This window comes from Colossoma macropomum, unplaced genomic scaffold, assembly GCF_904425465.1.
Source record: "Colossoma macropomum unplaced genomic scaffold, Colossoma_macropomum, whole genome shotgun sequence".
Lineage (NCBI taxonomy): Eukaryota > Metazoa > Chordata > Actinopteri > Characiformes > Serrasalmidae > Colossoma > Colossoma macropomum.
In genome coordinates, this window is record NW_023494797.1 from 13,637,690 (window position 1) to 13,665,099 (window position 27,410).

Sequence of the window (27,410 nt, forward strand, 5' to 3'; positions counted from 1 at the left end):
AAAAGTTGCTTTTAAAAGTATTTTTATTCATTTCCAAAGTTTACCCACCCAAGAGAATGATCTTCCATCTTAATCACATCATTCAATAGAAAAAGACACATACCCAGTCTGTCTTAGAGTTAAAATAACACTGTTCCAGGTTCCAGTCACTTTAAACCGCTTACGCTGTATAGAACATTATTATTACTCTCTTTACATCAGTGATATTTATTCATTTATTCATTAATTAAAATAAGACGGGTAACTTTTTACTGTTTTGATGAAAAGAAAGAGTTCAGAGTTGTATTACATTTTACAAACATTGACATGTAGGTATGTGTGCATGTGTGTAGTGTTACAGCAAACATGTTTTAAAAAAAGGAATTTGATTTTTAAAAAAAAATAAATAAATACAGAACAATTATATCCATTATACTGAAGCCTCATGCCCATAGCTGTAGCCACCTCCAACCACATTCACCCAGAAATACTATAATGAAAAGAACATGAATTTCCAAATATAGAACAAATACAATGGATACACCCAGATGGCAGTGCATGGCAGTAAACTGTTGTCTGATTTCAAATTTTTCTTTAGACACTTTAAATAAGATGATATTTCAGTTGTTAAGGTAACACAAGAGGGAAATGCATCATGCCTTCACGCCTTTGCACCATCTGACATTCAACACAAGCTACCAATATGCAGTACTGATACACTTTGTGTACTTTAAGGTCTCATTTAGGTTGATATGGTCCAAAGTGAGGTACAGAAACAACTTTTTTTTCATGAGTATAACAACTGAAACCTTGTATTAAAGCGAGTACAGTTAAGAGTGGTAGAGGTCGTCTCATATTGGCAAAAAAAAATCAGTAGTATTGAGCACTGAGTTTTTCTACAGGACTACTTTTGTAGCACCCAATAACTCCCTTAACCCATCCATGCTATCTAAACTGTTGGTATTAAAAAACGATCATTCTTTATTTACCTTCACTGCCTTTCTCCCTTTTTGTAGTGCAGAGTATCTAATTACCCTCACATCATGAAACACCTTTGCATATCAGCTAGAATTTGAGCTAGAACTGGTAACAAACAGCTAAACTGGCTGCAAAGTCATGTAGTTCATATTATTTTACTCTGTGGAGGCATATTATGCTGGTCTTATATAGTTAAGCATACTGCAGTGATGTATCTACAAACACTGGCCAAAATCTCTGTTGTTTCCACCATTCTTGTTAGTAATATCAGGACATACATGAATGCCTGTGAATTACACTGCAAAAAGTGACCTCTTACCTGCTGATGTACAGTACTTGGCAAGTGTCACATACCACCCTTTTATTTATTCAATTTCCACTAAAAATAGCCATTAAGTACAAGTTATTCATTTTTCAGTGTCAGCAAACAAGTATTTAACAGACAATTACAGAGAAGCCCCAACACCTAAATACATCAATTCAATTCAGTGTTTACTGCATCCATTTCAAGCGTTTATTACATATTCCATTCGTTTTGCAAATTTTCTTCTTTTTTGTCCATTTCCTCTTCTCAGTAACAGCTTCTCAACAGCTACACATCCTTCCAGACCCTTAGCTCTGAGTTGTGTTATCCTTTAATCATTTTTTGAAACTCCTGTTTTTTTACTTATTTTCATTTGATGAACCCCTTCCTTAGGCAAGTGGATTATCTTTATCTAATCTTAACAGTAATATGTGGAAAATGAATAACTTGTACTTTATGGCTGTTATTGTCTGGAACTCAAATAAATGGAAATTTATTGCGCATTACTACATTTGCATAACATTTTTAACGTAAACCAGGCAGACGTCTTTCCCTCAAACTGATCAATTCTGGTCAATTTTAACTTGAGGATCTTGATGCAGGAATTAGATCATTATTAACTGTGTTGTACTGATGTAGAGGAGTAGTAGGACCCTAAAATGCAGAATTCGGAGTCTGTAGTTAGTTATTATTGTTGTTGTCTTTGTAAAGCAGCTTTAATATAAAACCCTGGCATCTTAAAATCAATAAAAATAATTACTATAACCCTTTCTTTAAAACAAGATACAGATTAGCTCAAACACATCTGTTTAAGCCAAATCCTTCTGCCATGGATGATATGTTCTATACAGGACAAAATGAAGACCAAAATAGACGAAGACTTTACTGTTCTTAAAAATGAAGTTGCATGTACCTGTACGCATATGTATATGTGTGTGTGTAGACCATGTGTGTGCACAGTGTGTCACCACCCCCATGCCTTTATGGAGCTCGCCTGTCCCTCTTGGTAAGGAGGTAACACTGGATGGTGCGAAGACGGTCTTTGGCAGGTCCAAACTCCGGCTGAAGCTTTAGAGTGGACTCGTACCAGCGCATAGCCTTTTCAAACTCTTCCTGTGAGAGCGCACCATAACACATCAGTGTGAAAAACATCAGTGAGGAACAAATGAATTCAGATAAGCAGTGAAGCACTGAAACTCACCATTGCTATGTAGACATTGGCAAGCGTAAAATGATTGACAACGAAGTGAGGAGCAATCTCCACAGCCATGCGGGCCACAGTCAGCGCATCCTCCCACAGGCGAGCATTCTGGAAGATGTTAGCCAGGCTGATAAGGGGCACATCCTGGAGAAAAAGAGAGAGTCATTTTTTGACAGCTGTTCCAGATGTGTTTATACAGTATACTTGTAAAAGCAGTATTTTCTGTTCTTTGCTATAGTTTAATGTTTAGTTCTCATGACGTCTTTTCACACCATCTCGTTTTTTACAGATTTAATGCACTTAAACCTTCACATCAAATCTGAAATCAACTTTATAAATTTAACACTGAGAATGCAGGAAAAACAAACTGATTTATCGCATATTAAATGGTAAAGAAGTAATTATTTAAATCAGTTCATATATTCCTTTTTTAAAACTTTTTTTTTTGGGTCTATAAAACTGGTTTTTGGCTTTATTTATAAATATGAGGGGGTCATGTTTTCCTATTTATCGATTTGTTTTTGTTACTTACCATCCCAGCCCTAAAAAATACCGTTTTTGTCATAAGAGTTATGTTGACAATCCTTTCTATTTCTGTGAACAGTCTCAGTTTTCAAAGAGCATGGGCAGTGCAGTCATGAGTATGGCTAACTGAATAAACAATGAGATTGATGGTACCTTCATGTGGTGAGGAGCAAAGTTTAGAGCCTGACGCAGACAGTCAATGGCCTTCTTGCCTTGACCCTTCACTCTCCAGTACAATGCTGCCATGCTGGACAGAACCCATGAAGTCTGATTCTAATGTACAAAAAGAGCAATTAGGGCACAAATACTGTTACTGAGCACATGGTATTTCTTGCCATATAGATCAAAATATGTAGGTGCTTTACACCATAATACTTGCCTCTAAGCTCCATTCACAATGACTAACAATCTGCAATAATGGCATCAAACTGTATTATCTCTGGACCATACCTGATTATGAAATTTTGGATACTACTCAACCCCAGCCATACCTTTTCCAAGACCTTGGCAATGCGGGTGCCCACTTGCTCAAAAGACTGTGGTGAGAACTTATCCTTCCCCAGATTTTGAAGCACCTAAGCAACAGGCATAGTAAGGTAAGCAAGAGAAAAGACTAGCAGTGCACTACTTAAGGGCTACATGCAAATGACTCACTGACAGAGTGAATTTGACCCACCTCTTTGAGCTGGCTCTCTCCTGTGTAGTGGATGCTCCCACGGTTGGCCACGCCCCCCAAGTGGTCTAGTGTATGCATGCTAGCAGGCAGGTTAGCGTTGCACACCGGTTCTGCAGCCGGCTCCTGGAGTGGGGTGGCAAAGTCTATATGCTCTGTGATGCTGCACAGAGGCGTAGACAGAAAAGAGGGGAGAAGACAATAAGCAAACAATAAGCAAACTAATGGTGTGACAAAGTGTTGAAGATGGGCATTAAATTCAGCAGGGAGTAACATACTCAATGTTCTTGGCAGACACAGCCAGCCAAGTGCTGGCCACAGTGGTCAGGTCTACCCGTCGTGTCCGTTGACACTCTTCCGGTCCTGGCCAGCCTAAACTGCTGTAGTCTCTCCACCTCCCTGCAAAACACAACACACACATGTCCTGGCTCTTTGCTATTTCACACACAGAGCACCAAGTACCCTCGCCATGGATACAGAGCATGTAGGAAATAGGTCAAAGCAAGGGGTCAGTTAATATGATGCATACCTGATGGTCCAGGAGAAGGAATGGTGGGTCCACTGATCTCCAGAATGGAGTGTCCTGGTGCAGGCTCACTCTGGGGGAAGTCCTCCTCCCCTCCCCAGCCCTCTGAAGCCTCTGACTTAGGCTTTCTCATTCGCTTCACTTGGAATGTGATCTGCAACCCCAGAGGCATGAAAAATATTACTGTTTTTGTTACAAATATTATTGCGCTCATCCCAAAACCAGAAATGGTAAATTTATAGAACAAGGGAAAAATGTGTTACTGTAATGAGATTTCATTCCAAGCAATTTCAGACCATTTCTATTTATTCATTTGTCATAAAATGTTCACGTAAATTATGAAGAGCAGTTATTTTAACAGTTTAACAATTTAAAATATATATATAAAAAAAGACAAAAATTGATTTACTGATCTGTCAGGAATGATACATACTAGCATTCAAAAGTTTGGAATCACTTGTCACGTAGAAGAAGTTATTAATTGAAAAATATACACTGTAATTATTTATTTTTAAGAATTTTCATTATAAGCAATTTGCCTGAGATTTGGTTACTGTGTTTTGAACGTAAATAAAACAAATGTACAAAAATACATTTTTTATTACAACTATAGCTCTGTTGATAATTCTGGATACATGTACAGTTTCCTACAAATGAGAAGAAACCTGAAGTTGTAGAGTAGTCGCAATAAAATAGAAAACAGAATCAAGTTATACATGTAACTGCAACAACTGTTTTTTTTTTATTTACTACAGTAATGTCAAACCTTTGAATTGTGATTCCAACCTTTTGAACATTAGTGTATAACGATAAAAGAGGACATATTTGGCTGCCTACAAATTGAAAAAAGAAAACAGCTGCAGAGCTCACCCATTCAGCGCCATCATCATCCTCACAGTTACCGAAGCAGGGTCCACCACTCCTGGCCCCCATGACCTTATCGTTCTTAAGGACACGGATCCCCCGCAGATCCCCGCGTTTCCCACTAATGTCCAGAGCCCCCTCAAACGCCCCCATCAGGTCCTCTTGCAGCTGCCAGTCCTCTTCACCCTCCAGACTTCCTTTCTTATCTTCCCCTCCTCGCTCCTGCTGGCCCACCTCTCCTGAGCCATTACTGTCCACCACTACTTCTGTAGGGGCAGAGGAGGAACCAGAGAGTATGAATGAGTAAGTGAGAGAGCGAGAGTGTGATAAAGTCAGAAACATAGACACGACTACACTGGGTAGTCAGAGACTCTGTTCTTACTCTTAGTCATGAATTAAGACTAATCTTGGAATAAACTGCAATTCCAATCGTGCTTCATCATTAAAAATCCTAATTAGTCCATGCTTAAACTTTATCAGGGTCTGGGAAGCTAGCCATATAGGTATAGATATGCCCTAAAAATAAAAAAAAAAATATGTGGCAAATACTCAGCAGAAATCTGATGTGTTATTTTGTGATGTCCATATTAGGAATTCTGGGTTTAAGCCAATTTCTGTGTGTGTGGGGGGGGGTAGCGTTTTCAAAACAAAATCTTCCAAAACCGGAATATTTGCAGTGTATGTTTTTCCTCCGAATGTCACTGGATCCTCTGAAGAACGAGGTCATTAAGGATTCAAATTACGAATACTGATACATGCAAACTAAGTGTGCACTGAACTCATCAGAATACTAGCAACATCACCAAATACCCCACACCGAGCAGCAAGCTTTGTCCACTGTGGTAGTCATGGTGCTTTGGTAGTAGTAGCCTACACTTTGAGTAGCTGATGTCGCTATATAATAGTGTATTAATATAGTAATGAACTTGTGTACAACAGCATTTAAATGGGCACTAATGGCAGCCTGTTTGAAGCACATATGTACCATTATTTGGCAATTGACTGCTAAATGACCCCATAATCCTCTAAAAGGACCCACTGACAATCTGGACGAAAATGTATGTAGAACAAAACATATCTGATTTGGAACTGTCAGGGTACAACAGCAGAGATTTTCTAAAAAATGTCATCAATTTCTTCCATAGAGAAATCTGCTTAGAAACAGAGCTTCTAATATGGGCATGACGCAGACTACAGAATGACACACGACTTCAGCGGTCTAGTAACAAATCTTTAAACATGGAGGATATGAGTAAGTGTGTCCTTACTCTCAAACAGGAGTGAGTCCTCAAGGGCAGAGCCAGGCATGGCATCACTGTTCCCTGTGTCCTGCCTCCCCTCTGTGCCCGAGTCCCAGTCTTCCACCTCCACATCCTCATCTCTCTCACAGCCAGAGCCATCTGCACACAAACACACAGCCTAATCACATTTAAAACTACAGCAAAAACTACAAGCCACTATTTAACTAGACTCTATTTTGAAAAATCTTCCTCTTTGTTTTGTTGAAAACTGCAAAAACTTTGACTCAGATTGAGAAGGAGAGATGAAACTTGGATACAAATGCACCATTAAGAATAGAAGGGTGGTATATTAATATCTGAATCAATAGCACAGCACGTGTTTCCCCCAAACTAGGAGAGGACAATGAGTTCAGTTTTTGTCTGCAGAGTAGAGCAGCATCTAAATAAAGCTTGAGCTATTTTCGGCCCACTGAATTATTGAGTGCAAGATTTCTCTACTTCAAAGCCCTTTGGCTTGACGGGGAACAGCGTCAGGGGAAAGAGTGCTGAACTACAGGGGAAGCGGAGAGATGGATGGAAGGAAAGAACGAGTGGGAGGAGGAAGAGAAGGCAAACCTAGAATAGAAAATGCAGCAGTGAGGGAGCTAAAAATGGCTGAGAGATTACAGTGACTGGGCTATAAAAAGACCTCAACCCACAACACAACTGAGGCTGAAACACGAGGGATTAGAGCAAAGAGACAGCAAGGCAGAGGAAGGAGAAAGGTGCAATACGGAGGCAGTCTAGGGTAAACTCAGGTTAATATAAACTGTGCCCATTATTTAGCCATAATCCTATAGATTCATTAATAAACTAGTGACTTTAAAACATCACTAATTTAAAAAATGTGATGCCAGATGTTGAATGACATGCAGGCAGAAAAATGGTTGTTTGTTTTTTCCTTGGCCCAAAAAAAATAAATAAAAAGAATGAATTAAAAAAAAAAAAAACAACTAACAAACCACTAGTGCACTTTTGCCCATATCTAATTCCAATGATCAATGCCTACCTCTCGACCTTTCCCCTCTCTTCAGTGCTATAAAGAGTTCCCTTCTGGTCCCAGTCAGAGGACAATTAGAGCAGCCATTAGTGGCAGGAGTACTCACGCTGGCAGCCCTGGTGCTGGAGGTTGTAGAGAAAGGGGTAAAACTGCAGGCAGCGCAGCAGAGGCAGGCTGGCACGGCACTGGCTGCAGCTGGCACTCAAAGACAGGGCGTGTCGAAACAGGACCAGCCCGCCAGTCAGGTTCCCCCGAGTGAGCTGCACACTCACCATGCTCAGCAGAGTATGAGGCTGGATGTAGTAAGACAAGTGGAAAGTCCATCACACACAAAATGCCTGCTTTTTTCCTTAGAAATATAAGTAACACTCAGTCAGAGTAGGACAATATACTTTGCCATCAGTAGAAGAGTTCATCAGAGTTGTAAACTGCCTTTACATGGCTAAAAAAGTGTTTCCCTAACTGAAAAACTATCTGGAAATGTGAATTAACAGGTCATTAAATACAAAATGGCTAGAGCGGTTGCCTGTGCCTCATGGTCATGTCTGTTAGAAGGGGAGTTACCGCTCTGGTGTACCTCGGATGCGTTGAGCTCCAGGGCTTGCTGCAGTAGCCCCTGGGCCTCATGGTGTAGGCCATAATGGAACAGCAGGTTGGCTGTGTTGACCAGCGGTATGCTTCTATGCTGAGGTGGTGCTGAGTGAAGGGCCTGGCGCAGACACTGCAGAGCTCGCGTGCCATTTCCCTGAGCTCTCCAAAACAGCCCAGCTTCATTCTGCAGCAGCCACCACGGCACACTCATCTACAAAAAAAAGAGAATGAGAAAGACTTAAAAGAACTCTCTGGCCAAAATTAAAAATGCACCTATGTGTTGTAAACATGCTTACTCACATTCAGCAGCAGTGCCATAGAAAACTCTAGAGTGAGATTTTTTTTCACTTTAAAGACTAGAAAAAGCCCCTTGTGATGATGTATCTTAAAATAAGGAGAAAACTACAACTGTTTTGGGGTGGACTTTTGGGGATGGGCTGGTTTAAGGCATTGTTTTTCCTGCTATTTTTCATGTGCAGAAGGAAGGCGGTTAGCTAATGGTACTGCTAAAAAGCTGAATATGTTATAGCAGCCACAGTAACAAGTTTCATAATCATTACAACAGAGAGAATGGATTACTTAAACAACGAAAACGACAGTAACACTTTTTTTGTAGTGGTCCTTTGTAGATGATTAGTAACACATCAACAGCATATCAGTGAAGTAGCAGTAGTGCAGCATCTGAATACACTGAAGTAAATATCTTGAAGATGTTCTGCTGATACATTACTTACATTAAGTAGATGTATTGTTAATATGTTACTTTCATTACGCAAAATCTATCCTTACCCAACCTTACCCAAAACCTAACCCTAACCCTGGCCCTAATCCTAACCCTAACCTTAACCTCAATTCAAAACCTAATCCTAACCCTCATATGTTTCTGACATGTTACTGAGAGTCGCACTGTTGCATGTGTTTCATTTAAAAAGGACCGATCACAGGAGTGTCACTAAAATTGCTCATCAGATCAGGAGAACAAACAGGTAAAAGCTAAAGTTAGCAAGGCAGCTGGCTATCTAGATATCTTACCTCAGGCTGGGCTCAGGGTAAGACTTACACTAATGCTAGATAGGTTGTATTTATTAGCCCAGACATCAGGCTAGGAGTAAGGATTGCTTAACACATTTTAGGTACTGCTGCAAGAAAACATGGATGAACATATATAAAATGGCAAAATCTGTTAAACCAATGAGGCTAAGAGGAATATAATGCATAACATGACAAATACCATATTAAGTGCTAATTTTGACTGGAATGCCCTGCTAAGTCTGAAACCCTATTTAAGTTTGATTAGCTCAGACACAATCCCTAATTTTAATCCAGTACAAAATGTGCGGTGCCCAGTGCCCAAACTAGGAGCTTCCTCAGCAATAGCAGTCCTGTTCTAATCCACCTCACGGCTAACATATATATAACATCAAATCCAGGTAAAAGAGCCAGTGATGCACAGTATATTAACAGAAGGCAACAAGTTGTTCTTAAGTGCCTGTCAAGTAATGCTAACATGAACAGGGACTTTGACGTATTAATTAGGGATGTGATACGGGACCAATATGGGAACTGTGGGGAACTGTGTGCCGATATCTTCTATGTACATAGTTGCCAATGACTATACCCATACTGGTAAGTTAACTTTCATACATGTAGACGACACTGGGACTAAACCCACTTGGATTAGCTTTATGGAGAAATAAAACATTTCATTTAATAGGGTTACAAATGCAGTAACCAAACATTCCGCTAATCTATAGTCCAATGAATACATTATCAAAAACTGGTTTGAAATAGCAGCAAAACCTGAACATCTATCTGTAGCTGATTTTTTAAAAGCAATTATCTGCCAATATCCATATTCAGATGCGACTAGTTTTCTAGTTTTAAGATATCTGTGGTAATTTGGGGAAATTATCCAGATACTTTACCCTGTGCGAAGCACCCAGTAAAATCCCTTACAAATTACTGTACAGACCCTCGTCTATTAAAAACAATCCAGCTGCTTAATAGTGCTTATATTGTTAAAAGTGCTTGAAAGTCACTAAACTCTGTTGTCACTGAGTAGTCACTTTTGTATACTGTGTCATAGCACCAATTAAGAAACCCACAGAACACTGCACAGGTAGTCCTGATTCATCTAATCTTAAATTAGTTAGCCTACATACATTGTGAAAGTGTTTTTTTTAGAGCAAAACAAATCTTGCCCACTCACTATCACGGCCTTCAAGCTGCAAATATGGGTCAAAAACAAGGTCATGCAGTATTTGTCATCATTTATCACCACTCTAAACACAGTCCTTAGGCCTTACCTTCTCCATAGCATGTGTTATCAATGCACCAGTCTGTTCCAAACTCCACCCATCGCTACGCCTCAGCAGTACCTGCAACAAATCACACACAATCATGTGCTTCACCTTATCACTCATTTGTGAAAACACTACACAGCTACTTATTAAACACCTATTTGATTAGTATGCTCAGTTACTAAGGTATGATATGGTAGGATAATGTATGATGCTCTGTAAACTCTACAGAGAAATTAACTGTGTATATTTAGGTCTAAACTTTTAAATGCTTTTGGCTGTACATATTTGTTCTCAGACATTTTAGAGGTGTTTAGGTATAATTTTAATTTTAACGCCTGCAGTAATATGATGTGTCTTATTTTCCCTTCTTACTCAAAATCTTAACCCAGTAGCAAGACTTGGGTTACCTGCATGCTTTCAGTGCATTAAACGATCTCTTGAAATTTAAAATACTTCTATACTGCCCCCTAGCAACCTTTCTGGAATTACACATCATTTGGCTTTATCTCAGGCGTCACACACAACACTAACGGATAACAGCGAGTCACAGTCGATCTTGTACTGCATATTCATAAACTGCAAAAGCAACTTGCCCGCTTACACTACTCCACTGGACAGCCTGAATTAGAGCTTCAAAACTAAAATGTCTCCAATTTCTTTATGTGTCTGTAGTGAACATTTTTTTTTCTCTGGACTCCTGGACCTTTTTGTCATCGCTATCCACAACCTAGCAAAACCTGAACCAAACAAAAATAAAACATGGGCTATTCCAGTTAGATCAAGATTTGTTTTTATTTATGTCATATACTGTGTAAAGAAGTGGCTGCCAAACGGCTTAACACTGAAAAGTTTTTTTTATGTATATAACCCTGCTTGTGCAATGCTAATTTCTGCTAGCGCCTATACGGATTTTACAATTATGGATTAGTCTTAAGCAAACGGTGCTGTTTATTCGCAAAAAAATAATACTTAAGTTTAAGACCTAACCTGAACTCTTGAAAGCCTATTAACATGTTAACTCTCCTATGCAGGGCTTGTTTAGATTTTTTCAAATGTTTGACTTCTACGATGAATTCAGGCATCTGTATATTCAAATAACCAGGCTCATCCTTGGTTCACCTGTTCTGACTCGTTCACACCTTGACACAGGCTGTCAATCAAGAGGTGGTCATGAACATGCAATATGTTGAGGGTCACACAGAGAAATGTAAAAAGTCAACAAATAAAATGTAAAGTACAAAACACTAATTTTAATGCCCTTTCAATGTGGGAACATTCTGGAAGGTGACAAATGTATAAAAGGCCACTTTCTTTAAAGACCACAAACTAAATTACTGTCCTAACTTCTGATTCTCTGAGAGCCATTACTGCATGTCAAATCAGGAGCAAACCTCAAAAAGGAAGTTACTGAGGCCACCCTTTACACGCACCTGTTATGCAGAAGAGAGTAAATTTAGAGACAGCTGAGTTTTGTTTCCATGTATCTTAATGAGGCCAAGCTCCTCAAAGCATTACTGTGCTAAAGCTAGACAAAAACCTGGTTTTACAGATCTTATTCAGCCTCTTTAATGTCAATATTTATATGGGGCATGATGTCTTTGTGTCTTAAATCAAAGCGTGTTAGACTCGTGCATCACCAAAAAAAGGAAACAATCAATCAAACCTGAGTGGCATGCTGGTCAGGCAGCTGTTTCCCCTCCAGAGCCCAGGCCACAGAGGCGAGGGGGTCACCAGTAGAGAGCTGAACTTTAGAACTGCAGTCTGGGGGCTCCAGTGACCCTGGGGGGCTCCTGTTTGCATATAGGCTACTCTGAGCCCTGAACCAAACACAAAGTAACAAGCTTAATCACGATGAAACTTTATTAGGATACTGTGCTTTTGTTTCAGAGAACCTAAAATATTTTCATGTTTCACAATGCAAAAATGCCCAAAACTGAAAGCGAGAATGCAAAACATACAAACAATGTCAAAACACCTAGCAGAGAGCAAAGACATGAAACTCATGCATTCTACATTGTTCACATAGCTATTTTCTACCCAGACCATGCATTCTGGAACTTTAATTTTACTACTATACTACTATATGAGTATAGGGTTGCCCTGATCATTTTTAGACAGTTTTAAAGTTATGGATAATACAGCCACATAATTTATTTATTTATTTATTATAACACAGTAAAATGAATACAATTTTAGTGTGTGTATAATAGACCTCTCAACTGTCATTCTGTTGTCATTCTGTAGTCTTATGTCATGAGCTCAGGGTCTAAGCTGGATTTCTAAGAATAAATTGCATTTTTAAAAATTGCTGTTAAAGTACCCTATGCAAAGAAAAAATCTGGACCTGATATATTTTGGTATACAGATATTTTTCCACTGAATGTCACCAGATTCTCTCAAAAACAAGGTCAGTAGGGTGTCAAAATACAAATATTGCTACATGCAAGCTAACACTGGTGTGCGTAGAACTGACACCGTAAGACTGGCACCCTCACTAAAACACCCCACAAAAATGTGGTGGTTTGGTGATAACATGATAACAATAATTATCAAGATACAGCTTTCATCAGTAGAAATAACACGTTTGATAAATGTTCAATATAATAGATCGTTCTGACACTTCCATGTTCTACCTACAGCCCTGGTGGCATTTTCTACTGCAGGAAAACTGTAACTACTGCTGTCCTCATGAGAGGGTCACCAAATATACTTAGATGTACAATCTGTTTGTTGATCACGTGTGGCCTAGAGCAAACTCACTTCTATCCTAACATCCTAACAAGCTTTAGCAGCGTTAAATCACCTCTGCTCCACACAACAGCTGAAATGGTTTGTGTGTTACAGCACTTAAATGGGTATATTTTAGTATTAGTACATTCCTAAGCAACAAAATTGAAAGAAAGAAGTGGGGTCATGCTAGCTGCAGCACTGATTCAAACGACTAGACTCCCAGGATAGCTGTTTTTTTGCAGCTGGTTAACTTGAAGCAGCGAACTGATGTTATTGTGGTGAACTACCATGATCAAACAAGACAGACGGATCTCAGCAGTATTAACTGCAGTGATTCTCCCGCACCAGACAATGTCCTCATTTTAAGTACAAAGTCATTGTTGGTTCAAGAGAATCACACTACAGTTAATGCCACCGAGGTCCGTCTTTCACACAGGGAGTGTCAGATATGTTGCGTGTCTTCCATCCCTTAAACTACTATGACAGAATAGACAAATCCAAATGCCTGCTAGCTTGTGTTTGAATATTGTGATATGCTCTGACATGGATGTGGTAGGGCTGATATGAGTAAAGCGGTGTGATCCATTACTGACGTACCGAGCCAGCTAAAATTTACTGTTCTTACTAAGCTGACACTATTGTGTTTAGCATCTGTAACCAGACAGCCTAGCATTTGCCACCAAACAGCTACAAAACTGTTTTCTTTTAAAATTATGTATAAAAATCGCAACTTTCTCCCACTATCCCATGACAGATTTGCAAAGATGTTCCTCTGTTTGGCAAGTATTTGTCATGTTCTGACCATAAAAAATTGTTTAAAACCATTTTTTTTTAAATTAATCATCTAGTTTCTTCAGCTTTCACTCTGGAGCAAAAAAAAATCAGCATAGTACAAAGAGACTGAGGGCTAGAATTAGATGTAGGCATGACAGGATATCTACAGTAATATGCAGGTAAACAGAAGTAACGAGACAGAGAAAGCAAGAGTCAGTCAGTCTCACTCGAAGCCATGGCTCTCCGGTGGGAGGAAGAAGGTGGGCAGAAGGTGAGCAGAGGGTATGGAGGGGAATCGCTGGGCACAGTCTGATCTTCTCGGCCACAACACGCTATGAGGCTCCTGTTTAACATTCAACATGAACAAGTCTTAAACTCCAGTGCTACACTGCAAAACACTGAAAAATATTCTGATATTAATCCTGGAAACAACACCAATATAGTATTCGAAACGCTCACATGGCCACTATGAACCCGAAAATACAGAGAACAAGCAGAATATTCACAACAAAACAGAGATAGTCTTACAGTATTAGAGGAGGTCTCCTTGCCCCAGTGTGCTGCTGGTTCCTCTCCTCCAGAGACTGAAGAGTAAGGCTGTGGGCTTCGGCTATCGTTCACGCTCAGCTCTGATACCAGAGCCACACTGCTGGCTACTGACACCTCCTCTCCAAACTTCACAACATACATAATAACAGAGACAAAAGTCATTAAAAGATTAGGAAAAAATGTTTACACAGACCAAAGGACCAATTACGAATCACTTTTCCTCACAGACCAGATTTCAGCACAACAATAGATGTTTTTAACAACATGAGGCATCTTTATGATTATTTGATTTAAAAAAAAATAAAGTTTAGGAAATGACTAGTATATCCCATGCTTTACGTTGGAGCATTTCACAGCTGTAAACAGGCCTATTTGATAATTATACACATAGTGAACATCCATCATTTTGTGATTATTTAAATGTACGTATTGTACATGTATGACCACCTACACAGTACACTGTTAGAAATCAAGGTACTGTGCATTTACGTTTTTCGTTCATCAAGGTACAAACAATGTAAATGTTCCCTCAAAGGTACAACAGTGGTTTTAAGGTCCAGTTGTGCACCTTAAATAAGTTTTTCCCAGTGTAAAAGTACATATTTGTATCCTTTCATGACCGAATGTTTTAAAACAGAACAATAAAATAAAAAGCCTGGAGACGAGACGGGGTGTGTGGAGTCAGCACAACTTAGAAAATATAATTTCAATGGATTTTGGTACAATTATGTTCCCTGAATTATGTACCTTTGAGGGTACCACCCCAGTGACAAGAGGGGTAGTGCCCCAGTGACAGTATCATACTTTTATTTCTGAGAGTGTACTGCTGTTTAAAATGGCATTGGGAATACAGTTTGCTTAAATATATAGCTTTTTTTTTCTTTTTAATATAATTTTGTGACAATACTGAAAAAACTGATAAAAGTTTTGCTAGTTATTATGACATACAATTTAATACTGGCACATACTTAACTACTAATAGGCTAAAATTACACTTTCAGACAGTGGTCTCAAAAGCTAGTCTTAGAGAGACTGAGTACATGTATACTTGTCATTATATGTGGCTCATATGCAGATAATGTCTAGATATGGTTTATTTAAAATTATATTTACACCTGGCCAAATAAATGCATAAAGACAGACATAAATATGATTTGCATCAGTGCTGCATTTCCCAGGTTACATGCAAATTCAAAGCATTTTCTTCTGGAACTTCCTGAAATGATGTCACACCAGAACGATTTTCTGTTTTCTGCACTTATGTTTTTTTTAAAGGGACTAAAGAAACTGGAGAAACCGGATCCAGTTTACAACGCTTATGGTGTAAAAAGCGGCAGCCAGCAATGTAGTTTCATTTGGGAGGAGTGAAGATTACATAGGCTTTCTCAGTGCACTTCAAACCCAAATCTAAACACTCAGATAGCACCCTAATCCAATGTGTTTAGGTCTCACTTGGCTTTTTTGCAAATCAGATGGCTATTCAATTAACCCAAGACATATAAAGTGGCAAAATGTAAACAGGCTATATGAATCTGGACTAGATTTATCTGTATTCCACTTTCCATTAATATCTTGCCACTATGTCTAGAACAGTTATTCAACTTTATCAATAACGTCAACAATACCAAAAACGTTGACACATATCTGTGGTTGATGTTTTCATTTACAATTTCAAAGTGATGTCCAACCTAGAGTGAGTTAATGACTTAACCTCACAAATTCACTTACAATGTCATACTTAAAAAGTACAGTTATGTCTGAAAGTAACGGACCAAAAGAAAATGACCAAAATGACTTCAAAAAAAGACTGGTTCCACTGACTTACATTAAAAGTAAAGAAGGTTTTTTCCTTCTTCTGTAAAGTTACTGTTTTGGAGATACAAGGTTTTGCTCTGACAACAGCGATATGCAAGTCTGACATAGCTTTCCGTGGAAATAAACTGTCTGCCTTAGCTTTCCATGGAAGTAAACTGTCACCTTCAAGCACCCAAAAAAAAAAAATTAAAAATAACATGCAACAGAGCAGTGAGCAAACGGTAGCTATGTTTCCATGCCAGTGTTCTGACAAACCGAACTACTCCCTGAGAATGCACAGTTCTTGCTCTAAGTGATACGTCAGAATGCACTAATATTACCTCTACAAAAACACTAAAGCTCTTCATGTTACATGTTAGTAGTAACTAGAATATTCTAAGCCATATTAGTGTCTATTCATTAAAAGTATCTAGCAGCTACTTCAAAAACTGCTTAAAATTTGGCAGCTCATCCAGTCACGACACTATATACATTATGCAGCTAACTATACACAACTGGTTAATTAGTCTAGAATGCAACTTATTTTGTAAGCATAGTTTTCACATGAAAAAAATATCACCCACTTGTCCTGGAAACCTGATCATACAAAGCTCATCTAGTGAACTAACATGTTAAAATGTTAAATCGGGTAAATACTGCAGCCTGAAGAACTAACACGTTAATCTACATATTTATTATTATTACTATATCACTTATTTTTAGCTATTGCTTAGCACTTTAATTTAGAATATAAGCAGGCTTGAACAAAGCACCGTGTTTATTTCTGTGGTGGTAATTTAGCTCTTGATGAACAGTATTACAATGTGTCAGAACATTGACAACAAATTTACTGTTACAGCATTTCACATTTTTCAGGCCACATTTAGGCCAATAATTCAAATTCTGGTCAATAACTTCACATGAATAATCAACAATCAAAATATTCATTTTTCAGTCTTATTAGCCACATTAAAGCATCAGAGCTGTTTTTCCCAGGCTACATGCAAATCCAAAGTTGCAGACTGAAGCTTTGAAACAGCAACTGAAAACCACGACCGTTACAAAGTGGCTACATTTTTTTCAGAATCAGCAGCCAGTAATAAGCTTGCTCAGTCTAACCTGAATGTGCTGCACATTCTCAAACAGGTCTCCTCGATGATAACGAACAGGCAAGTCAAAGGGGCAGAACAGGCTATACTGCTGCTGGCCTAGATGACACATCTGGTGGTTACCTGAAAGGGACATAAATAAATCATTACCAGCCCATTTGTTAGTGCTTTGAAATAGAAGCACTGTATGACAACCAGGAAAAGAGAGTGAGAGAGTGAGCAGGGAGCAAACATAGGAAATCCTGGCACGCTCACGCAACCATGTTACTTGTTTACCAAGGTCATCGCACAGTTTTACTTATCTAAATACATGTGTGCAGTGAAGAGAATCGACATGCGTTTAGCTTAGGTAGGAAGTAAGTCTAACCAGTTAGTCTCACCTAGCTGTGCCTCTTTGGCCATCTGCGTCTCATGGATGATGTTGCGCAGTATTTGCTCCTCTTGGATCAACTTATGCTTGTCCAGCATGCTTTGTTGCCGGAGGTAATGGTCATGCTGCTTCTGGTATTCCTTCAGTTCATTCAGAGTGCGCTGCAGAGACCTGTACAGATAGAGCACTCAAATTAGCTCTTTTACACAATATGGGGTAATGATTAGGTGTTTCAACTCCGATGAGAATTCTCTGGGTTTAGGTATATGCAAGAAAAAGGAAACACACAGTTTTAAACAAACAGCTTAGTAATAGAAGTACAACCCAGCTACAACACTTTTCCTTATTACCATTTATTTTGTATTTGGGAATATTACAAAAACACTGGATATTATGGATGTGCATGGGTACTTGAGTACTCGGTTAAGGAGCTGAAGTGCCAATATTTGAATCCTGAAATCACTATTTGGGTATTCATTTCGTTTTTACTGTGGAAACACTTCAGTGAAATTTTAAGCTTTAGCAGGACTCTAAAATGTGGAGAGTTCACTGTGTTACACTGTGCTTCTAAGAAACATGCATGAACTGCCAGCTTTGGAGTGGCTATCACTAAATAGGCTTCTAGTTGATGTCTGCTTGGTCCAGAAACTGTGCAAATACAATTCCCTGAAAAACTAACATGTTGGCACATCACATCGTCCATCTGTAACAAGATGGCCCTACATTAATGTAGCCATACATTACATTAAGCCTACCACCCTACATTAATGATGAGTTATTTCTTGCCTTTTCCTTCCCTGCAGTTAACCCATTATTCGTTTATTAATCCTTAGTAATAATTGAATATCAAATTTAGTCGAAATGCACATCACGGCTGGAAATTTCTGATCCCGCAAACCATAGCATGGGAAAACCAGTATTCAGACATTTTTTGTTTTGTAATTTAATACACTTCCTGAGCAAATATCCACTTCAAATTTACACACAAGGTCTTTTGACTTTTTGTACTTCAATGAATATGAACAAAAGGTATGGCCTCACAGGCATCTACAAAGAATTGATGGGGGTAAAAATATTCAGTATATCAAAATAATATCATCGTGCAAATTGCACTTGGTCTCATCATAAAAGACGCTGCTTTGTTGGGAAGATTTCATCCAAGACGCAGCAATCATGGTGATGGAGCTTCCTAAAGTTCTCAGGGACAACATTATCAAAACACTAACGGAAAAAGCTGCAGAGCCATAGCAAAGACCCTAAACATCCCTGTCAGTACAGTTGTTTTAACAATGTATTTGGAAAGTTCATGGAACTACAACTTATTGGCCAACAAACAGAATGTGGGAAAAACATGGATGTTTCAACAAGACAAAGACTGGTTTCTAAAAAAGAAGGTGAAGGTGCTTGCATGATCTAGCCAATATCCTGATTTAAATACCACTGAAAAATTATGGAGGATTTTGAAGTTAGAATTCTATCAGAAAGACCTTTGTAACCTTGGGGAACTCAAGACGGTCTTCCAAGAGGAATGGATCAAAATTGAATCAAGATGCTGTGAAAAGCTGATTATTCCTTACCGCAGAAGCTACAGCTGCCAACAACAGATTTGCAAAAAAGTACTAATGTTATTAATCTGTGGTGTCAGAATTTTTTCCATATCAATTGTTTTTTTTTTAAAAAAAACATAACTTTATGCTTATATGTAATTTTTTTATTTATATTTATTAGCACAAATACATTTGAAGGGGATACATATTGAAAATAGTTTAAGTAACACAAAACAAAGGTGTCTGAAAACTTGTTTCCCCTCACTGTACGTTATAGAGCATTCAATTCTTTCTCCACTCGGTCTTACCGATGCTGAGCCTCCAGCCGCTGCTCCAGCTTCTGCTGACATAGAACAGCGTGCTTCCTCCTAAGAGCCTGTTCAAAGCCCGGCTGGGCCTGCAGAGCCTGCTCATAGCAGAGCACTGAGTGATTATATTCCCCCAACATCTGATAACAGAGGGGGAAAGAGAGGGGGATATGTTTACCACACAGCAAACAGTGAGCACTAATGCAAGTTTGAATGAGCTCCCAGTTATTCTTGCTTAGATAAACAGTACTCACAGCATAGATATTGCCAAGGGTGTAGTGGCTAGTAAACAGATCAGTAGTAAGATCCAGGGCAGCATGTGCCAAGATGGCAGCATCTGCTGAAAAGTGAGCTCGGTGCAGTATATTCGCCATATTGACCAGGGCTACATCCTTGTACTGCCTACAAAAGGAAAGAACAACATGCAAATAAATGCAAATCCCATACTAAAGGACATAATCATTCTGATATTTCACAATAGGGCAACAAATCAGGTGACGAGAACCGATGTGCTATGTTAGTTCTGCTTCTCTATGGCCTTTACATGGAGTTCTATAATTAGCTAATGTGTATCAGCTCGCTAGTGAGATTAGACTACCTGGGAGAGAAGTGCAGAGCACGGATCACACAGTCCACTGCTCTCCTGGGCTCGTTCTTCATACGCCAATAGAAGGAGGCTACATTATAAAGCACCCAAGAGGAGGAATTCTAGACATAAAACGGACAGAAAAAGAGGGAGAAAAAATGACTCATCCACAATAAGTAAATTTCCACCAACAACAGCTATAGCAGTGTCCTATCTGATCTGCTGACAAACTGTGAGAAGAAAAATTATCTATGAACCCAATATTTTAAGTGTGGGGATGTCTAAGCACCTCATGATTTGAACTGACTTTGATTAAGGGTGCCAAGATTCTAAAATGATGTATCTCGCTTTTTTATTCCTATAGCCTATTTCATCATCTAATAGGTTTACACTAAAATCTAAAAATGAAAACCTGTCAGTTAACATTTTTTTTTTTACTTTGTATGTATATATAAGCTTTGTATAATTCAGTAAAATCTTAAATTTAAAGCCTCACTCTGAACAATACTGAATTAGCCTGTTCCCAATTTGCGGAGGTGGTCATAAAATAAAGCTGCATTCTTACATACGATCATGTTTACAATGGTTCCAGACCTTTTAAATCATATATATGGAAACGATGACCAAAAACATGTAAACATGCTTGTATTAGTGATATCCTGCATATTTTTCCAAACTGCCCCAGAGTATCCTACTTTATAAAACCTCTAGCTGCATCTAGAGGTGGGCAATATATTGATATTTTACTGTTATTGTGGCACATTTTGTTATATTGTTAAAAATATTGTACTTTTCTGAGCATATAATGAATATTATCAATACTTTAAGAATGATGATGAACTGCATCTTTAATTAAAAATAGTGCATAATTAGTCTTGTTTAATTGGATTTAGTGCAGCACAGTATGTGAAATGTTAAATAAAAATCACTGTAACCAGATTTTTTAAATCTTGCATTATTAGTGCATTGTGGTGTCAGAACATTGTGATACATTTTTGTATTGTGCAAAATGTCTTTAAGTATTATGATATGATATTTTTGTCATGTTGCCCACATCTAGCTGCACACGAGTTTATTTTACAGTAGGGGAAACGCAAAGTGTGTATAAAATATGATGACATAAATTGCTTCTTTTAAGAGAGAAATCTTTAAAGAGAGAAATGTGGTGCATCTAATATCCTAATTTGGATAATGTTATTTTGTGTACAACCATAAATATACATACCCTCAAGAGACCCTGGTGTATTCTATGACCAACCTCATCCATGCGCAATTTGTGGGACAATGAAGCAAAGATAGGGTCATCTTTTGAGAGCAAAGGTGATGTGAGGTTTACTCTCTCTTGTACACCCTGAAAAAGACAGATAACAGATGCATTCAAAGAAAAAATAGAGATGAAGGCATATCTATTTGCACGTTCATGTATAAATAATGAGAGCATGTTCACCCTTAAGTGCTGGAAAGCGTGAATGCTATAAGGGAGCTCAAGAATTTCTGCACAGTCAGGTTTTTCCAGGTCTGGAGGTAGAGGTGACATGTAATCCACATAATCCTCAAGACTGTAACGCATAAAAAAACAAGAGTGGAACCGAAGTACAATGCAAGCACAAATAGTAGAAAGACATGCCACTGGACAGCACATATACAACCTACAAGTAGGATGTAGAAACAAAACTAACTTTATGCCTTTGCTCTCCAGGGATATAAATGTGCTGTCATAGAGGTCCAGATCCCCCAGTGGAACTTTAGCTGTGACACAATCAGCATCCTCTTTATAGTGACGTTGTTCCAACCCAGTGTCGCGGTCTTCATTCTCCTCAATGTGAATTTTCTGAGCAACTAGTTGCTTCTACAGATGGAGGAAAAATTCAACATAAGAGGAGACTGGTACGAAGGAAACTTTATAACACATATCAGCACTTGCGGAAAAACATGACTCTGTCTGACTCATCACTACATGACATTTGACTCGCTAAAGATAATGTGAAACGGAAAATACAGGACAAAAAACTCATCACCTCTAATTTCTTGAGGTAGTTCACTCGAGTCTCTTGTTGCATGAAAAGAACTAGATGATGTGGATGCTTCAAGTTAAGCGGAGAATCCACCTGTAAACAAAGCAGCACATGACGCTATCAGGAGAGAAGTTAGTATGTTTATGGACGAGCTATATCCAAATGCTACAGCTCGACTCCCTTTGTTTGTATAGGCTTTTCGCAGTGACTGCAGAACTACAACACTACAGTAACCACAGAAGATAAGGCACTGGTTAGTCAGTCCTACGCTGATTTCTTTATCTACCTAGCAAGCATGATGACTGGCACAGAGATGTCAATACTGCAAAACCTAAAGTAGCCTGGTGACAATCATACATCTCCAGCTAGAGAGACTCTAAACAAGTAGAGGAGCATGGCAACCTACTGCGTAACAGCTCTCCTTCACATTACCATTACTTCACCTCCAAGCCCAATCTGCCAGATAACTCTACAAAAGAGGCGTCAAATAACTACTTTACTGAAGATGGCATAATACAAACGCTCTGAATTACCTGTATACAACCACTTTATTAGATGCTCCTAACATGTAGGTCTAACTAAGCTGGTATCACTTACAGACTGTAGCCCATCTGATGCCATGTTAGCCACCCTCTAGCCTTTCAAAGGCTGACCACAAAACTGGTCATGATTAGAATCAGGGACAGTCATAACCCTTTGGCTGGATAGACTGTAGCTGAACAAATTAAAAACCATGGCAACCTACTTGACAAGAGAATATCCCTCACGTTACCATTACTTCACATCCAAGCCAGCCAATCCCAATCTGCTCAACATCCCTACAGATGAGGGTTCAAATAACTAACCAAAGATAACAAATGTATCCAGTACATTAATTTAACTAACTTAATTTTGTCTTCTGACACCCATCTTTCAATTCTCCAAACCAACAGCTAATATAGACTCACCGGCCACTTTTATTTGGAACTCCTACCACGTAGGTCTAACATACTGGTATACATAAGACTAGTGCCATGTTAGTCACCCTTAGCCCTTCAATACTCAGCTTCTGACCACAGAATGGCTCTTGGCTAGAGCAGTGAACAACAACAACCCTCTAGCAAGACTGAGTGCGGCTAAGCAAACTGAAGACCACGGCAATCTACCGGACAGGTAATCTTCACATTACCATTACCTCACATCCAAGCCAGCCAATCCCAATCTGCTCAACATCCCTAAAAAAGATGCTCCACGTATCTACTTAAATGAAGAGGCTGTAATAAAAATGTACAACACATGTATTTAAGGTTAATACCTTCTTTTTGTCTTCTAACAGCAATTCAGTTCTCTGTACCAACAGTTAACACACACTCACTAGCCACTTCATTAGAAACCCCTAGGCTACCTTGTAGGTTTACCATGCTTGTATATGAGACTGTTGCCATGTTAGCCACCCTCACGCCCTTCAATATTCAGTTTTCTGACCACACAACGGCTCTTGGCCAGAGCTGAAGACAAACACGACATTGCAGATAGACAGCTAGAAACTTAGGTACGTTAGCTAAACATACTGAACCTACTTGGTAGACAATCTCCTTCACATTATCATCACTTTAGCCTAAGGCTGCGAAGCTGCTGTCAGCAGGTATGTTAGCATCAGGAAGCTAACCTGTAAATCTACTAACGTTACGCACATCCTGACGAGCTTTATAAGGTGTAAGTCATTACTTAAAGCAGCATCTATCCAATTCCACAGCACTCCAGCTGACAGTTAGACAGCTCGGCTGGCTTTACTATGAGAGTTTGTTGAGCTTTCTCACACGAGGCTGAAGTTGGCTTCCTATTCGCCAGCTTCTTGTTCGAATTTTCCCGTTCCACCTTAAATGGTGCATTAGTTGCTGCGCCCTTTAAGGTGGAACGGGCGAATTCGAACAAGAAGCAGCGAGCTTGAGAATAGGAAGCCAACTTGGCCAGAATGTAACTGCTGCACCATTTAAGGTGAGCTGGGAACACTGGAAGAAAAAGCTGGCGGATATGAAGCTGACATCAGCTTCGCCTCTCTCGCCCCGTCAGAAATAAATAAGTGAAAGCCCGAGCGCTCGCGTGCCTGCTGCTGGATTTTTCCGTCCTCCGTAACGACCCAGTGGGTGGTGGCTCGTCCTGGCTCGACCAAGAGCACGCAGATGAGAACGAACATCCTGCTCCGAGCCGACGCTTTCCACAGTCCGTTAAAACCGAAGAGATTTCTCAGTCTAACGCCGCCGCTCTCGTCGTTCGCCATTTTTTCTCTCTCCCGTCCATCCGACCCGCGTCGTCATCGCGGTCCTTCTACATCCGGGTTACACGCAGTCTGGCGTTACTATAACAACTCAACAGCGACCACAACAATGCTAAAATAAAAACGCTAAAACGTGTATATACATTTAATTTTTCAATATTCTCATTTAAATACATTTTCATTTGTAACAATGTTTTATTATTACAAATATGAACTATTTTTAATTATACAATAATAATGTTACTGCAATTATTAAACAATAATAACAATAATGTCACTGCAATTACATTGAACAATAATAGTGTTGTACGGAGCCCCGCTGGTGACATCCTGTATAAATAAAAACAATGCGTGGCCACGCCTTACTAAGTCGGGGAATGAGATGATTAAGTCGTGGCCACGACTTAGTAAAGCGTGGGAACGAGATCCTAATGCGTGGCCACGACTTAGTAAGCCGTGATCTCGTCCCCACGCCTTACTAAGTCGTGGCCACGACTTAATAATCTCATTCCCATGCATTAATAAGGTGTGGCCACGCATTAGGATCTCGTTCCCACACGTTAATAAGGCCACGCATTATTCTTATTTATAGAGGACGTCACCAGCGGGGCTCTGTATTGCTGCAATTATTAAACAATAATAATGTTACTGCAATGTTACAACAATAATAATGTTATCGCAATGAAATAATCTAGGAAAAAAAAGTAGTGAAAAACGATATATTACGGAGCCCCGCTGGTGACATCCTGTATAAATAAAAATAACGCGTGGCCACCACTTAGGTTCTCATTCCCACGTGTTATTTTTATTTATACAGGATGTCACCAGCGGGGCTCCGTAATATAGTTCCTTTTACATAGCTAGCTATATTTTTTATTTTTACTATTTCCCACACTTCCACCACAGCCATTTAGTAACTCATAATAATTAAAGTTTTCCTTTATTATGACTTACTATGCATAATTATGTGATAATCTCATAATTATGACTTAATATCTCATAATAATTACAAATGCATAATAATGGGAACATTTTCTAATCGTTATGAGAAAGTTAGTCATAACTATGAAATGCTAAGTCATAATTATGAGAACGTAAGCCATAATTATGACAGTCATTATGAGATGCTCAGTCATAAATTTGAGATATTAAGTCAGTAATGAGTTAATTATGAGATAATGAGATGATACTAAATTATAATTATTAGAAAGTCATGAGATTATTATGAGACATTAAGTCATAATTCTAAGATACTAAGTCATTATTATGAGATACTAAATCATACTTATGAGATTAAGTCATAAATACAGAAAACATTCTCATGATTATGCCTTACCAAATGGCTGTATATATATATATATATATATATATATAAAAATGTATATAATTTTTATATATATATTAGAATAATAGTGAAGCAACTCAAAACAAAAAAGGTGTTCAACACATAAAAATATAATAAAAATATTTTTTAGATTATTTTAGCAAGTTTTGCCTTGAAGCAGATTTACACTCTTGATGATTCTATTGCAGCTTCCTGAGATGTCTTTCCAACAGGACTGAATACTTGTGGGGAATTTTGAATAATATGTATTTTTAAGTTTTCGAATTCAAATTAAAACATTTTGTTTTAGAAATAATTTCAAAAGGGATCAACCTCACTTTATGTCTTACACACAATATTTAACGCTTTCATTTGCATTTATGCATAAACTGTTGGTTCAAAATGTCTTTAAAAGGCCCCTATTTGACATATATGTAATATGTATGTAACGAACTCCGTTCTGATTGTCTGGCCTGTATGGTCGCCCATTCATAAAGCAGTCCAAGCTAAATCACTCTTTATAACTTCAGTGTGAATGGCTGGGGCTAAACTGTTGTAGGCTGAATAGATTAAATATATGATTATGTAGGTTTTTCATGACATCATAAAATCAAAGCATTCAAAACACAGTTTTTGCAGTTTAGTTTCCATATATGGACCATATGGAGTGGAGAGTGAATTGATTTTGGGATCTTTTTGGAATAAAAGAAAGCTACTAAAGTTCGAAAGTGAGAGCAACGGTAGCAAAAGAACAGAATTAAATGATTCTCAAAAATGTATTTGAAACTAAACGGGAAGGATTGAAATGTCACTTGAATACATGTATTATTTGAAAATGCTCATACAAGTATAGTTCCATGTAGTTGCTATTCACCTCTGCTATTGTCAAAGTACATTATGAAACCATAGGCAATACATAAAAGACTCATAACTGGACTGCAGTAACAACTTTTATAACTAGAACTTTTATAACTATAAAAGTCTTTATTTCTTTTTGGAATAAAAGAAAGCTACTAAAGTTCAAAAGTGAGAGCAACTGGACTGCAGTTATAACTTTTATAACTAGTACTTAAGCCTATTTGGAAATGAATATACAGTCAGAAAAAAGGTCACTACCACATGTCATAGCATCTGAAAGGGCAAAGTTCAAATTCCACATCATGTAGGCTGTGGAACAAAATCAATTTTTGACCAGAGACAGACTAAGTCCATGTATATGTGCATAGTTACATTATAAATCTACATGGGAGTTTCGTCATTATACTGTCACAATAACTATTTAAATTGAACTGGATAAAAGATGGTGATGCACACAAAGCACAGTTGTTAAATGATGACTGACAGTGTTCAAAATCATTTTTTATATAGTGAACTGTACAATACAAATACAAAAAAAACTTGTAACAATATATTGTGCAAAACATTCATGATAGGCATAGACGTTAAAGTAGTACATTTGGTAACAACCTAGCTCGGCGTTTCCTCTTCCAGCACCTTTTGTGTTTTTCCTGTTCTGACGCATCAGAAAACACAAAAACTGTGCAGCACAGCTGGGCAACAGAATTGGAGGCAGGAAAGCTTGGCCTAGCTTAAATCATACACCCAATCACCATTCTACGTCCATGTAAATATGTTACAAGGGAAAGATGATTTTGCTTAACATGAATATAAAGTTAAAACAAGAGGACCTTCGACTGTGCATTAAAACTAGTGTTAATCACATTAACAGTGAACATTCAATACAGATTCTTTAAGAAGCATTAAATATATTACCCTCATGTACACATACAATGCAAAATAACATAGATTATTAAAACGTGAAC

General features: G+C 38.4%; 1 protein-coding gene across 1 annotated transcript; it reads right to left on the reverse strand.

Annotated features, from left to right (window-relative positions):
- Positions 1 to 5: 5 nt before the first annotated feature.
- ttc17 (tetratricopeptide repeat domain 17) lies at positions 6 to 24,316 on the reverse strand. Its single transcript, XM_036584343.1, has 25 exons — positions 24,093 to 24,316; positions 22,010 to 22,099; positions 21,671 to 21,840; positions 21,439 to 21,550; positions 21,217 to 21,342; positions 20,004 to 20,113; positions 19,660 to 19,807; positions 19,406 to 19,545; positions 17,561 to 17,721; positions 17,191 to 17,303; positions 14,257 to 14,403; positions 13,956 to 14,071; positions 11,888 to 12,041; positions 10,228 to 10,299; positions 7,908 to 8,132; positions 7,437 to 7,623; positions 6,319 to 6,450; positions 5,057 to 5,316; positions 4,190 to 4,340; positions 3,939 to 4,059; positions 3,664 to 3,823; positions 3,479 to 3,562; positions 3,141 to 3,260; positions 2,463 to 2,606; positions 6 to 2,374 (listed from the first exon to the last, which is right to left on the reverse strand). The coding sequence occupies exons 1-25, from the start codon at positions 24,264 to 24,266 to the stop codon at positions 2,243 to 2,245; spliced, it is 3,549 nt and encodes a 1,182-aa protein (XP_036440236.1). The 5' UTR covers positions 24,267 to 24,316; the 3' UTR covers positions 6 to 2,242.
- Positions 24,317 to 27,410: the final 3,094 nt, after the last annotated feature.